The sequence below is a fragment of the Hemicordylus capensis genome, chromosome 5 (assembly GCF_027244095.1).
Source record: "Hemicordylus capensis ecotype Gifberg chromosome 5, rHemCap1.1.pri, whole genome shotgun sequence".
NCBI classification, from domain to species: Eukaryota; Metazoa; Chordata; class Lepidosauria; order Squamata; family Cordylidae; genus Hemicordylus; species Hemicordylus capensis.
In genome coordinates, this window is record NC_069661.1 from 168,047,940 (window position 1) to 168,059,625 (window position 11,686).

The 11,686-nt window shown below is 40.9% G+C and overlaps 1 protein-coding gene across 5 annotated transcripts in view; it reads right to left on the reverse strand.

The window, feature by feature from the left end:
* PTPRZ1 (protein tyrosine phosphatase receptor type Z1) overlaps positions 1-7,944 on the reverse strand; it is a 200,882-nt gene extending 192,938 nt beyond the window's left edge. For 2 of the 5 annotated variants that reach the window (XM_053251331.1, XM_053251330.1), the window contains exon 1: positions 7,270-7,944. In XM_053251331.1, coding sequence (XP_053107306.1) covers positions 7,270-7,330 — 61 coding nt within the window. In that variant the 5' untranslated portion in view covers positions 7,331-7,944. The remainder of the gene's footprint in view (positions 1-7,269) is intronic. The other 3 variants (XM_053251333.1, XM_053251332.1, XM_053251334.1) reach the window with 3 other exon arrangements.
* Positions 7,945-11,686: the final 3,742 nt, after the last annotated feature.

Consider the following 11,686-nt stretch of genomic DNA (forward strand, 5'->3'; position numbering starts at 1 on the left):
CCTGCACAATCATGCCAAAACACCATGTTACACAACCATATTTTATTTGGATTCCAAGCTGGCACAATTCTACAGGCTGCTAGCATTTCACTGATGCAACAGTCACTGAAACCTATCCCAACACTTCTCAACCTGCATGAAACTTACAATATAAACAACCTGCCTGTCTTTGTACTAAGTCTGGAAAGCATTTTGAATTTTAGACATTGCTGTGAAAAATAAATCAATAGGGGATGCAACCATCTCCTGTGGATAACATTTTAGATATATGATTTCAATTTGTTAAATAATATGTGGGCTCAGCAAAGAGAATGCTTAAGAGACAGTTTCATTTTAGCTCAACTTTTTTGTAATATAAGAGGAGATGTTTATTTGCTCTGAGATTGTAATTTTTGACTCTGTCTGTAACTAGCAATATAGATAAACTTTAGGGGGTGCTTTGAGCAAAAAAAAAAAAAAAGGAGGAGGAGGAGGAGGGGGAGGAGGAGGAGGAGGAGGTCGGGGACTTCCGACTAAAACAGATAAATATCTGCCACACAATACACCAGATATAACTGTAGTTGAGAAGAAAGAAAAACAAGTTAAAATAATCGACACAGCAATACCAGGTGATAGCAGAATTGAAGAAAAAGAAATAGAAAAAAATCACAATACAAAGATCTACAAATTGAAATTGAAAGGCTGTGGCAGAAGACCAAAATAATCCCAGTGGTAATTGGCGTCCTAGGTGCAATTCCAAAACACCTTGAAGAGCACCTCAACACCATAGGGGCCACAGAAATCACCATGATCTTGCTTCCATTGGGCAGTTCTATTCCTTCTGTTTTTCTTATTTTTCCTCTGTTCATTATTAATGCAGCACACTTGTCTAGTCCAAACTCCATTGCTATATCACTGCTGAGTATACGGACAGTGTTCAGCAGTGATTCAATTTCTGACTGGGACTTTCCATACCACTTCAGATCGTCCATGTACAGCAGATGGTTGATTTTACTTGATGTTTTAGATGTTTGGTATCCGAGGCCTGTTTTGTTTAGTATTTGTGAAAGTGGGGTCATGGTGATTACAAACAACAGAGGGGATAGTGAGTCCCCTTGGAAAATGCCTCTTCTAATGCTAACCTGTCCAAGTGTCTCGCCATTGATTGTTAACTGTGTACTCCACATGCTCATTGCTTTTTTTATAAATATCTGAATGTTTTTGCTGACACCAGTTGTTTCTAAACATTTTAGTATCCATGTGTGAGGCAATGAATCGAAGGCTTTCTTGTAGTCAATCCATGCAACACTTAGATTTGTTTTTCTTCTCTTGCAGTTTTCTAAAATCATTTTGTCAATCAGCAGCTGGTCTTTTGTGCCTCTGGTGTTCGGGCAATTTCCTTTCAACTGGAAGCTGTCTTTTAGTTAATAAGTGTTGCATGACTTCATCTGCTATTATTCCATTTAATAAATTGAACATGGTTGGCAGGCAGGTGATCTGTCTATAATTACTTGGAACTGCACCTTTGGCTGGGTCTTTCATGATGAGATGAGTTTTCCCAGTTGTTAGCCATTGTTCAATATTATTATTACTACTACTACTACTACTACTACTACTACTACTACTACCACCACCGTCATAAGAAGCACAGAGAAATCACTGTCAGTCCTGTGGATATTACAACTGCTTTGCAAACCTGCCACCATCTGGGGGCATTTCATTTAGACTGTTCCTTATTAGGTTTAGGATTGGGTGTAAATCAGTTTTCATCCCAGAATGATACCTTAATTTATTAGCTTAGCTTCAGTCTGATACCTTCAGAATGATACCTTAATTTATTAACTTAGCTTCCAAACTACTTCTTGGTTTGAGGATGTTTTCACATGACAAAAGTATTGGCATAAAGTGTAAATGTGCAAGGTCTTCCTCATATGTAATGTCTTCCTCATGCATATAAGTTTGGCTCCTTATAGATTTCAAGTTATATTGGTAAGATATGAGAGGAAAGTGATCTACACATCTCAGATGAACACTAGTAAGGGGTTACAACAATAGGAAAAGAACTACATAACAATTAACCATAATATTTTTTGTCATCACAGAAAAGAGATTACAAATTTTAAATTCCCTTAGGGATTTTGTGGAGAGGGGATTCTAAATCTCATATGAACATTGAAACAAAAGGATGCACCATACCATATTAAACAAATGCTTAGGATGGAATATTCAAATGCAATACTCTATAATAGTTTCATGAACTGAACTGAAAACAGTTTGGGAACCCAGCCTTTCAAATCTATTATTTATTTATTTATTTAGCACATTTTTATACCGCCCTAACCCAAGGTCTCTTATATTACCCATATAAGACTAAATAAATACATTTTCCAGAACAAATTGGTTTGGATTTGTAGTCTGCATCAAAGCGGGTGGGGAGGAAAGTGTCAATATCCATGACAAAATACATTAGAAATTGCCAGGGCTAAAAAAAATTACACACAGTGGCAGGGGTATTTTGGGGGGTGGGGGGGGTGGGAGAATGATCTGTACTATGATAAAATGAATTGTTACTTTGCATACTCTAACCTCTCAAGACTATTGATTTATATTTTTCTGTGCAGGACCCTCATATATACATCCAAATAGCAACTTATCTTTATGAGAAAAGAAGTTTATAAGCATATTGACTTGACTAGCCAAAAGATGTGTCATACTGGGAAGGCTCACAAATAATGCATGAAGTTGTAAGAATAAAGCTCTCTGTGGTGCTACGGAGGTTCCGGAATCAAGTCAGACTTCCAATCTTTAGAGGAAAACTTGAAAAACACTGATTGTTTCAAGAAGCATTGAAATTGTCAGCAAAAGTGCTGAACCTTCTCACCCTTAAACTCCTAATTAGAGGAGCCACAGTGGGAACTGACCACTTAAATGACAAGTGCAAGAAAGAAGGAAAACAAGACTTGCTAAGATGACAGTACTCAAAGTAATTAATTCCAAGTAATCACACGTTCTCTAGTGAAACTATTTCAGACATAAAGACAATACAGAGACACCAAAGTACTACTTTGTCCTTTTAGACCTATTGAAGTAAATGCACCTAAATAGGCTGAAATTCAATACTTTGGCACAACTGGGTTGTGGATTGGGCTGTAAGTGACTTAAACACTCTGGAGAATGCCATGAGGGTAACAAGAGGTACTGTAACACAAATTCATAATTGTTTTTAAAATGTTCCATACAATGCAACAAATGCATCCAAAAGAAGTAAGTAACATTGATTCATAAAAACTATTACAGTACACTAACAACAGAAAACTTACCATTGTTTTCTGGCTTAGACATACTACCTGCACACTACATTCCTTTGTTATGTATTTATCTTTGCAAACTCATTAGATCTTTAGGCACAATTTCAGGAACTTTGTACAGATTCCAGTACATTGGATAGGACTGGAAAGGTTACCATGCTATAACCATATTGGAGATATAAATCCTGTTAATTCAACCTCAAAACTACTTGTGAATAGACCCTATTATATAATTCTTGACTCTTTATTCATCCCACAGGTTTAATCTGTGTTTTCTCCATTTTTATTAGATTAGCCCTAAAACTCTCAATGATGAGAAAACACAGACAATACAAAAGATTATATTCAAGCAGGAGTGACTGCTGACCATTAATACACAACTAGGCAATGATTCTCAGAGATTTAAAACTGGAGAGAGGCAGAAGACCAGTGAGTGCCAAATTCCCACAAATTGTACAGCTGTATCTAATAACCCAAAATATGAATAAGGAAGCTCCAAATTAAGGACAGGAACACATATAAATAGAGATGTGCAGAACGTTCCAAGGTCAGAATGGGCTGTTTCGAGTATTCCAAGCTTAGAACAGAACACCTTTTTAAAAGGGGTTCTGTTCTGAACTCTGAAATAGAATGACCCATTCTGAGGTGGAATGTCCCAACCCATTCCAGCCGCCATTCAGGATTCAAGAAAGGCTGCAGTGCATGCACAACGGCCATTTTTCAATCCAAACTGGTGGCCAGAACGGTACAATGGTCATTCCATCTGCGTAACCTGTACCCTGGTTGTTCCAGTGGAAAACTCCTTGCACTTTGTGTTCCGTTCCAGACTCAGAATGGAAAATGTGTTTCGTGCACACCCCTTATACAAATATGTTACAAGCAATTTGACCAATACCACATCAAAGAGATGCAAGTAAAACTGGAACAGTGAACATGACCCCAGATTTATGCATACTTGTTCATGATGATACCAATTACCAGAGTATTTAGCAATACCATGTCAAAGATTTTAGATTCTATTAGTATTAAATAAGTATGCCCACATGCAGAAATACAAAGATTTTCTTGTGGTTTTAAAACTAAAAACTGATAACAAAATGCAAATATTGTATAGGAAACAGGAGAAAGCATCCCTACTTGTGGCAGGATGGCACTTTCAAATGTGATCTGGTAATCAATCGTCTAATAATGAATACAGTGTTCATACTTGGGAACAATGAGGACACGAGACAGTTTGGAACAACAGGTCCCACAAGTACCACCAAGACCATAAGATTCATCATCATCAAAGATTCATCACCATCATACCATCAAAATGATGGTATGCTATTCAGTGGAATGCAACTATGTAAAATTGACATTGCACTTGATGTATAAGTAAAACCTTTGCTTGTATCATTATTGTACCATCTTGTATTCTATCTTGAGGGAGACAATAGTTGATGACCAGAATAAGTTACTCATGAGTAGTCCCACTGAAAATAATAATCAAGACTAACTTGCCCCATTAATTTCAATGGGACTACCCATGAGTAACATAGTCTGGTTATCAGCCAATGTGTTCACATATTATAAGTAAGCATTTTATTTTCAAAGGTACACTTCTGAAAATCTTCAGTGAGGATAAATTTCTTTGACTCTGCAGAACTCAGATTCTTTTTCATGCCTTTAAAATGAATTTATATATAGCTACAGAAAAAGCATGCACAACTTTCTCAAGAAATACCCCTGTTAATACAAGTAATATATTACATAACTAAAACTGTATTGTTGCTTTGAGGTTCATGGTAAAAGGCGGTATACATTTTAATAATAACAATTTTAACAACAACAATAATACTTAGTAGTAGTAGTATTAGAAGTGATTAACTCTAACCATTTTAACAGCCATGGACATTTCTCTTAATATGAGGAAATAAGTTCGTGACATATGGCAGAGTTTAAAAGAATTACCAAATAAAATCAAGCTACCATTGAGTCTGCCATGACTCCAATTGGTGGATTCAGCTATAATGTATATTTTAACATGTAATTATTCTGGGCTTGCATTGGCCTAATAATTTCTGCGCAAATGATACCATTTGCAAAGACAAAGTTAACACAAATCAGAATGATTTGAGGTATAGTGGCATTCTTCATTATTTGGTAGTCACTATTAACTACCAAAGAACTGCCATTACATACCTCAGATTACCCCAATTTAACCTTTGTTGAATCAATCATAAAATAATTGATTAAATGATCATTGGAAGAGAGCTGGTCTTGTGGTAGCATGCATGAATTGTCCCCTTTGCTAAGCAGGGTCCACCCTGTAAGATATTCCCCTTAGGGGATGGGGCCACTCTGGGAAGATCATCTGCATGCTTGCATGCAGAAGATCCAAGTTCCTCCCTGGTATCTCCAAGACAGGGCTGAGAAAGACTCCTGCCTGTAACCTTGAAGAAGCTGCTGCCAATCTGTGTAGACAATACTGAGCTAGATTGGCCAATGGTCTGACTCTGTATAAGGCAGCTTCCTATATTCTTAATTCAAATTAAACCCTTCTAGTCAAGTCTTCAAAAGGGAATTCAAATGTCATAGATGTATTGCAATCAAATGTCTTGCATCGATAAGAGTATGATGCTTATCCTCATTATTTACAAATGTCTCAAAAGCAGCACCACCTATTGGATAAAAAATGTAGGTTAATATCTACTTTATCTGTTGTTAAACTGGACATATATAAATGATTGCAGCAAATCTTTATTTTCACAAGAGGAGCAATCTCTCTTTGAATGATTGTCCAGCCAAATACAAATGCAAAACTAAAGACAGAAAGAGAGTCGAGTACAGGAAAAAATACACTGTTTGGCATATGCTTGTATTGTAAGTATAAGCATCACTGTATTTAACATACAAATATTCAAGGACCCACTATATACTATTAGAAGTGAATGACACGGGAAAAACAGGCACCCTCAAACACCCTGAATGTGTGTGTTCTAAGAGTAAATTGATTAATGATAAATTGGTTTGCTCTTACACCTTAATCAATTGGAATTCTAACCCCTCCCCCTCCCAGTCTTGCATCCTGCTCCTAAGTATGCTGGAGACAAGGGCCATTCATTTCAAGAGAACTGGATTCACATAAGTGGCTTATGGTAGCATTGGGTAGCACCCAGTGCTAACTGCCTGAACATGTAGTACAATCTAACATCAAGCACATTGTGCAGGCAGGTTGATGCCTGTTAACACTCTGTTGGCTTGGGCTGCATGTAGCGCGCTCTCGCTCGCTCTCTCTCTCTCTCGCTCTCACACATACACACACACACACTCAGGTGAGTACTTCATCTAGCCTAGCTGGGGAGAGCAGGAATGACTGAAATAACCTCCCCCCTCTCCCTGCATTCTCAGACAAGGCTTGAGCCATGTTGCCTTCCTTGGTTCACAGCAACGCACCGAAATGAACTTCTTGTACCTTGTGGTTTCATTTAACACAAAGGAAAGAGAGGCTGCTGTGGAGCTTTACCAAACCAATGTGGCAGCCTAGAAAGGCGGTAGGGAGAGCACAGGTACATCCCCCTACATCTGGAATCCGCCGAGGAACAGAAACAGGAGGAAAGCTAGGACTCCACAGGGTGGCCAAGCCTCCCTTATTCCAAGGGATGTCCCTTATTTAAAGAGGCACCCTTTTACACCAGGACAGCACAGATGCAGGAAAAAACAGCAGGTGCCCCTTCTTTGCACAGGAGTTCACCGTTCCACATGCCAGAAAGACTCTCCCGCACCCCAAGGCACCACATCTCAAAAAAGTGCGTTGCTTATTAAGTTTGGTTCTAGCAACCGAGGGAGGAGGGGAGAAATGGAAGGGAAGGCATTCCTCTCCTCGATGATGACAGCACGTTTCCATGGTGTACAAGTCAGGCAGGGGAATGGGACAGAGGTGGGAAGGCAAAGTTGCCTCTCCAGCAGCCCGTAGGTAGCCAGCGCCACAAACACTCACCTATTCGGCAGAGGCAGAAGAGCTGGACGGAGACGAGCAGCAAACGCCGAAGGATTCGCATTTCCAAACCGTCTTGGGTTTTGTTTTTTGTGGGGGTTTTTTTCCCTTTTCCACCCCAACCTTGACTACTGTTGTGTCTATTCCCCGAGCAAGCCGTGCTTCGTCTCACTGGGGAAAGAGCTCCAGCCTGAGGTCTGGAAGGCTTCCGAATGCAGCCGGAGAGGGAGGACGATAATTCCTTAGCAGGAACCTTGCGAGAACTGACTTGAGAAGTCCATCTCTGAGAAAGACTTTGCCAGCCTCAGCCCAAATTCACTCCCAAGCTGTGGAGCTGTCGCTGGGTGCGTGCTGCGTGCCGAGGGGAAGGAAACAGCCGCGAGCGCGAAAAGGGCGCGCGCTCCTCGTCGCGGGGGGGAGGGAGGAAGGAAGGGAGGGAGGAAGCGCGCGCCGGCCGCCAGGCTCTATTTGGGCACGAGCTGGGCTGAGAGGGAGTCCGCGAGAGAGTCGCGCGCGGGCTCGCCCCAGCCGATTGACTCAAAACGGAGAGACGTGAATGAGCGCGTCTTGTGTCATTACCGCCAGAGCATCCTTAGCTCTCGTTTGGGGCTCCTTAAGGCCCTCGCTGCACATTTCACGCTTTCTTCTCAAGGAAGCGCAGGAGGAAGATCCTCAGAGCGTTTCAGGCACGGGGGGGGGGGGGAGAAGCAGCAGCCGCCTTTCTCTATTATAGAGGACAACAAAAAGGGAGGGGGAGAAGATTAGCGGTCTTCTACTCGTCTCCACCTCCCACTCCCGCTCCTTCGGGTCTCTCATCTGCAGGAGAAAGGAAACGAATTTGATGGCGCCCACTGCCTCACAGTAGTTACCCAAATAAATAGCAACACAGATCCCTTTCGGGATTGTGTGTGTATGTGTTTTGGAATGAAAACAAATAGTCCTACGTATCATTTGTAACGATAATTTTGTTGACAACCATTATAGAGACTGGAAACAGTGAACTGGTCTTTGTTGTTGTTTTTTAAGCACTTTTATCCTGCCCCTTCCCCAAAGAGCTCAGGGTGGTGTATATATAAGCCATCCAGAGAACAATTCTTATGGGGTGACCAATAAATACAGTTATTATTATGTGGCTTAACCCTTATCCCTTTTATCTTCACAACAACCTTGCAAGCACGATATACAATCCTAGGTTAAAGAAACACGTTCCAAACGCATACACAATAACACAATGTTTGTTGTGAGGATCAATATAACCCATGTCTGGGCTCCTTGGAGGAAGAGCGGGATATAAATGTGAAAATAAATAAATAAATAACCAGAACTGACAGCTGTCATAATATCCCCAAATATCAGCACTATGTGTTTTTTTTTTTGGTAAGGCAGCAATTCATAACCTGGCACATCTTTTAAATACTGTATGGATTTTATCTTGCAACAAGGACTAAGAGTTCAAAAAAGGTGGAAGACATTCTTAGCCTCAGGTGACAAGCTGTTCTTATCTGTAACTATATTTCTTCTGTGCAAGTTCATGCAAGATATTAAAGATTGCTTGGCTTCACCCACTGGAACATCTGGAACTTTGTATGGAAAGCAGCTTTTCACTCAGCTTTGATATAATGCTCTTGCCTGTGTGTGTCTGTGTGTGTGTGTAGGTGGGTGAACTTTTGTTGTCTCCTTTGGCAGGTTTATGACTGTCCACATTGTGTCTTACATTTTCTGCAAATGCTCTAATTCCTGGATTTCTTTGTTGCAAGCAGTCAGCCTAGACCATAATTACAAGGCTGAACCTCCAGTAGTGGAACAGGGGGCCACTCAGCAGGACCTCCCACTCCATCCTGTATACTGCCTTATTCAGCTAGCCACACAGGATCTACTCCATATTCTTTTACCTGATCAGCTACCTCAACTGAGGACCTAGCTACACATTACACACTACTGTATGCAACAAAAGTCTGATAGCTACTTTCCCCAGGGAAGAGCAGAGCAGCTTTGGGAGATGGAACTGAATCAGGGAAACAGCAGGCGTGGTGCTTAGACCTTCTCCATGCTGATCCTCCTTCCCACATTACTCACAAAGCTTCTCTCTTGCAGGCTTCAAACATGTTTAGAATCCCTGCAAAAGGGAAAAAAAAAACAGTTTGGAGGAAGACAATTTAACATAGACAGAGGTAGGAAAAGAGTAGTGCAACACTCCCACATACACATACATCGGTTTTCAATTTTTCATGCCAAATCTCCTCACATGTATATCTAACATGTAGTTCTGGCTAAAGGCCAAAAGCACACATGCATTTTGAAGCATTTTAATTACCAGTCAGTGATCTTCCTCCTTCAGTCCATGCACATTACCACTGTTCACAAGTTATGCTTTTCTCACTAAGAATCACTACATTCCCCCTAACTAGAACAGAAGAAAAACACACCCTCATTTGCCTATCCTCAGACTAGACTAAGATGTCCCACAAGTATCCTTCTGGACCACTTCACCTCCATTTTATTTATTTATTTATTTATTCATTCATTTATTCAATTTCTACACTGCCCTTCCAAAAATGGAATTTAGTGGACCTTATCCTGTTTTCCAGTGAAAGCTGAGGAGGCTCAAGAAAATGTCGGGTTCCTTACTGGGTTTTAATTTTTTTTTTAAATAGAAGTGCTTTTGTCTTCTGGCTACCATTTGTGTCCTTAAAATGTATCATTCGATGAAAGAATCTTCATCATTCCAAAGAGGAGGTTGGGGGACAGTTGACAATAATCAGCAGTTGCTTGCCTAGTGCATGTGTCCAAATAAATAAATAAATAAATAAAATCAGGCCTGGAGATGGGCAAGCTGGTGATGATGGGGAAGCTCCCTCAGGCTTAATTTTGAAAGATACCCTTCAGATGAGTTAATTTGGGCTCAGTTTGGCTCAGGCCCAAATTAAGCCTGTTTATTCAATGCAAAATCTCCATTGTTTTCTCAGTGATGTTACTAAGAGTTTGATGGGGTTTGGTGACCTTTACACTGCACCCTCATGAGCCCCCATTGATTGCCTTCCCTCTCCCTCAAATTGACCTGGCAATGCCAAAGCCTCACAATAAGGTGCTGTAGAGCCTCTATTAGATTTTCAGCACTTCAGCATTATCCCAGCCACAGATTTATCAGTGATCATTCCCCATGAATCCTTACATCTCTAATAGATCCTTATATCTGAGATGTTATAATGAACATGCATAGCAGCATATGTGCCACAAGGACCCATGGGAAATGTCGTTCCCATGGATCCTGACAAGCTATCAGATGTAGTTCTCATGTAGAATGGGAACTACATTTCCCACTGATCCTTGCATTCAGTATGCCATAGCAAGCACAGCCCCATAGTTTTAATGGAAGCCCCACAGTGAGGCTTCTTTGCTGAAGTCATAACCACAGATACTTGATAAAGATGGATGGGATTGGAAAGCAATGGCTACTTTGCAGACAGCTGGCACCAGGTCGAACACATTGGAAACTAGACCCAAAATATGGGTCCAAAATATGCAAAGGTTTGGGGACTCATAGTAGGCTCAAAGTTTCTGAATTAGGAAAGTTGATTTCCAAATCTCTCTAATTCTTGACTTCAGCATCACCACTATTGATGCCCAAGGATCCCTGCAGGATAAGGAGTGTAGCTATAATTGAGTGGATGGGTTCAAAGAATCCAGGCCCTCCAGCTCCTGAGGGCCCCCAGCTCCACCCCGCCCTATTTTCTTATCTCCTTCCCTCTGAGGGACCACCGAGGAGAAGGGTGAAATGGGTCCCCTCTCACCTAGCTACGCCCCTGTGCAGGATGTACATAAATGCATAGCAGCTATCAAGAATTTCACTGACTAGAGTTCCTGCTGCTACCTAAAAAGTCTGCTTTGTAGACATTTTGCTCATGCATGCTTCCAGAGCCTGTAATACAGAGGTCTCTCCACCCCCACAAGTCTTCATCTCTCTCCTGCCTTGGAGCTGAGAAGGAGAGGATGATTAGCATAAGCACTGACAGAACTTGTGAGTACAATTTGTGCAGGCTCCTGCTTTTACCCATCTTCCCCATGGCTGGCTACAGAGCTGAATGCTAGGAGTAAAAAGGAGGACACCATGAATGGTAACAGAGACTCACATTGACAAGGCGGCTGACAATACAACTTCACAGTTTGTCCACACGTGCAAAACTGTAATCCACCTCTATTTCTAGAATGACTATTTTCTAATGTCCCATGCATACAATAGATGATGGGAAGAAGTATACAGTGATATTTGAATTTTTCCCCCTTTTTGTGTGTGCAATGAGTTTTGTTCTAGATGGCAGTATCAAGGTAGTGAGAACATATGTGCATTCAGAATGTGATCTATCTGATTCAACCTGAGCAGGATCTAAAATTAACTGAGCCGACAACAAAAACTTGTGTG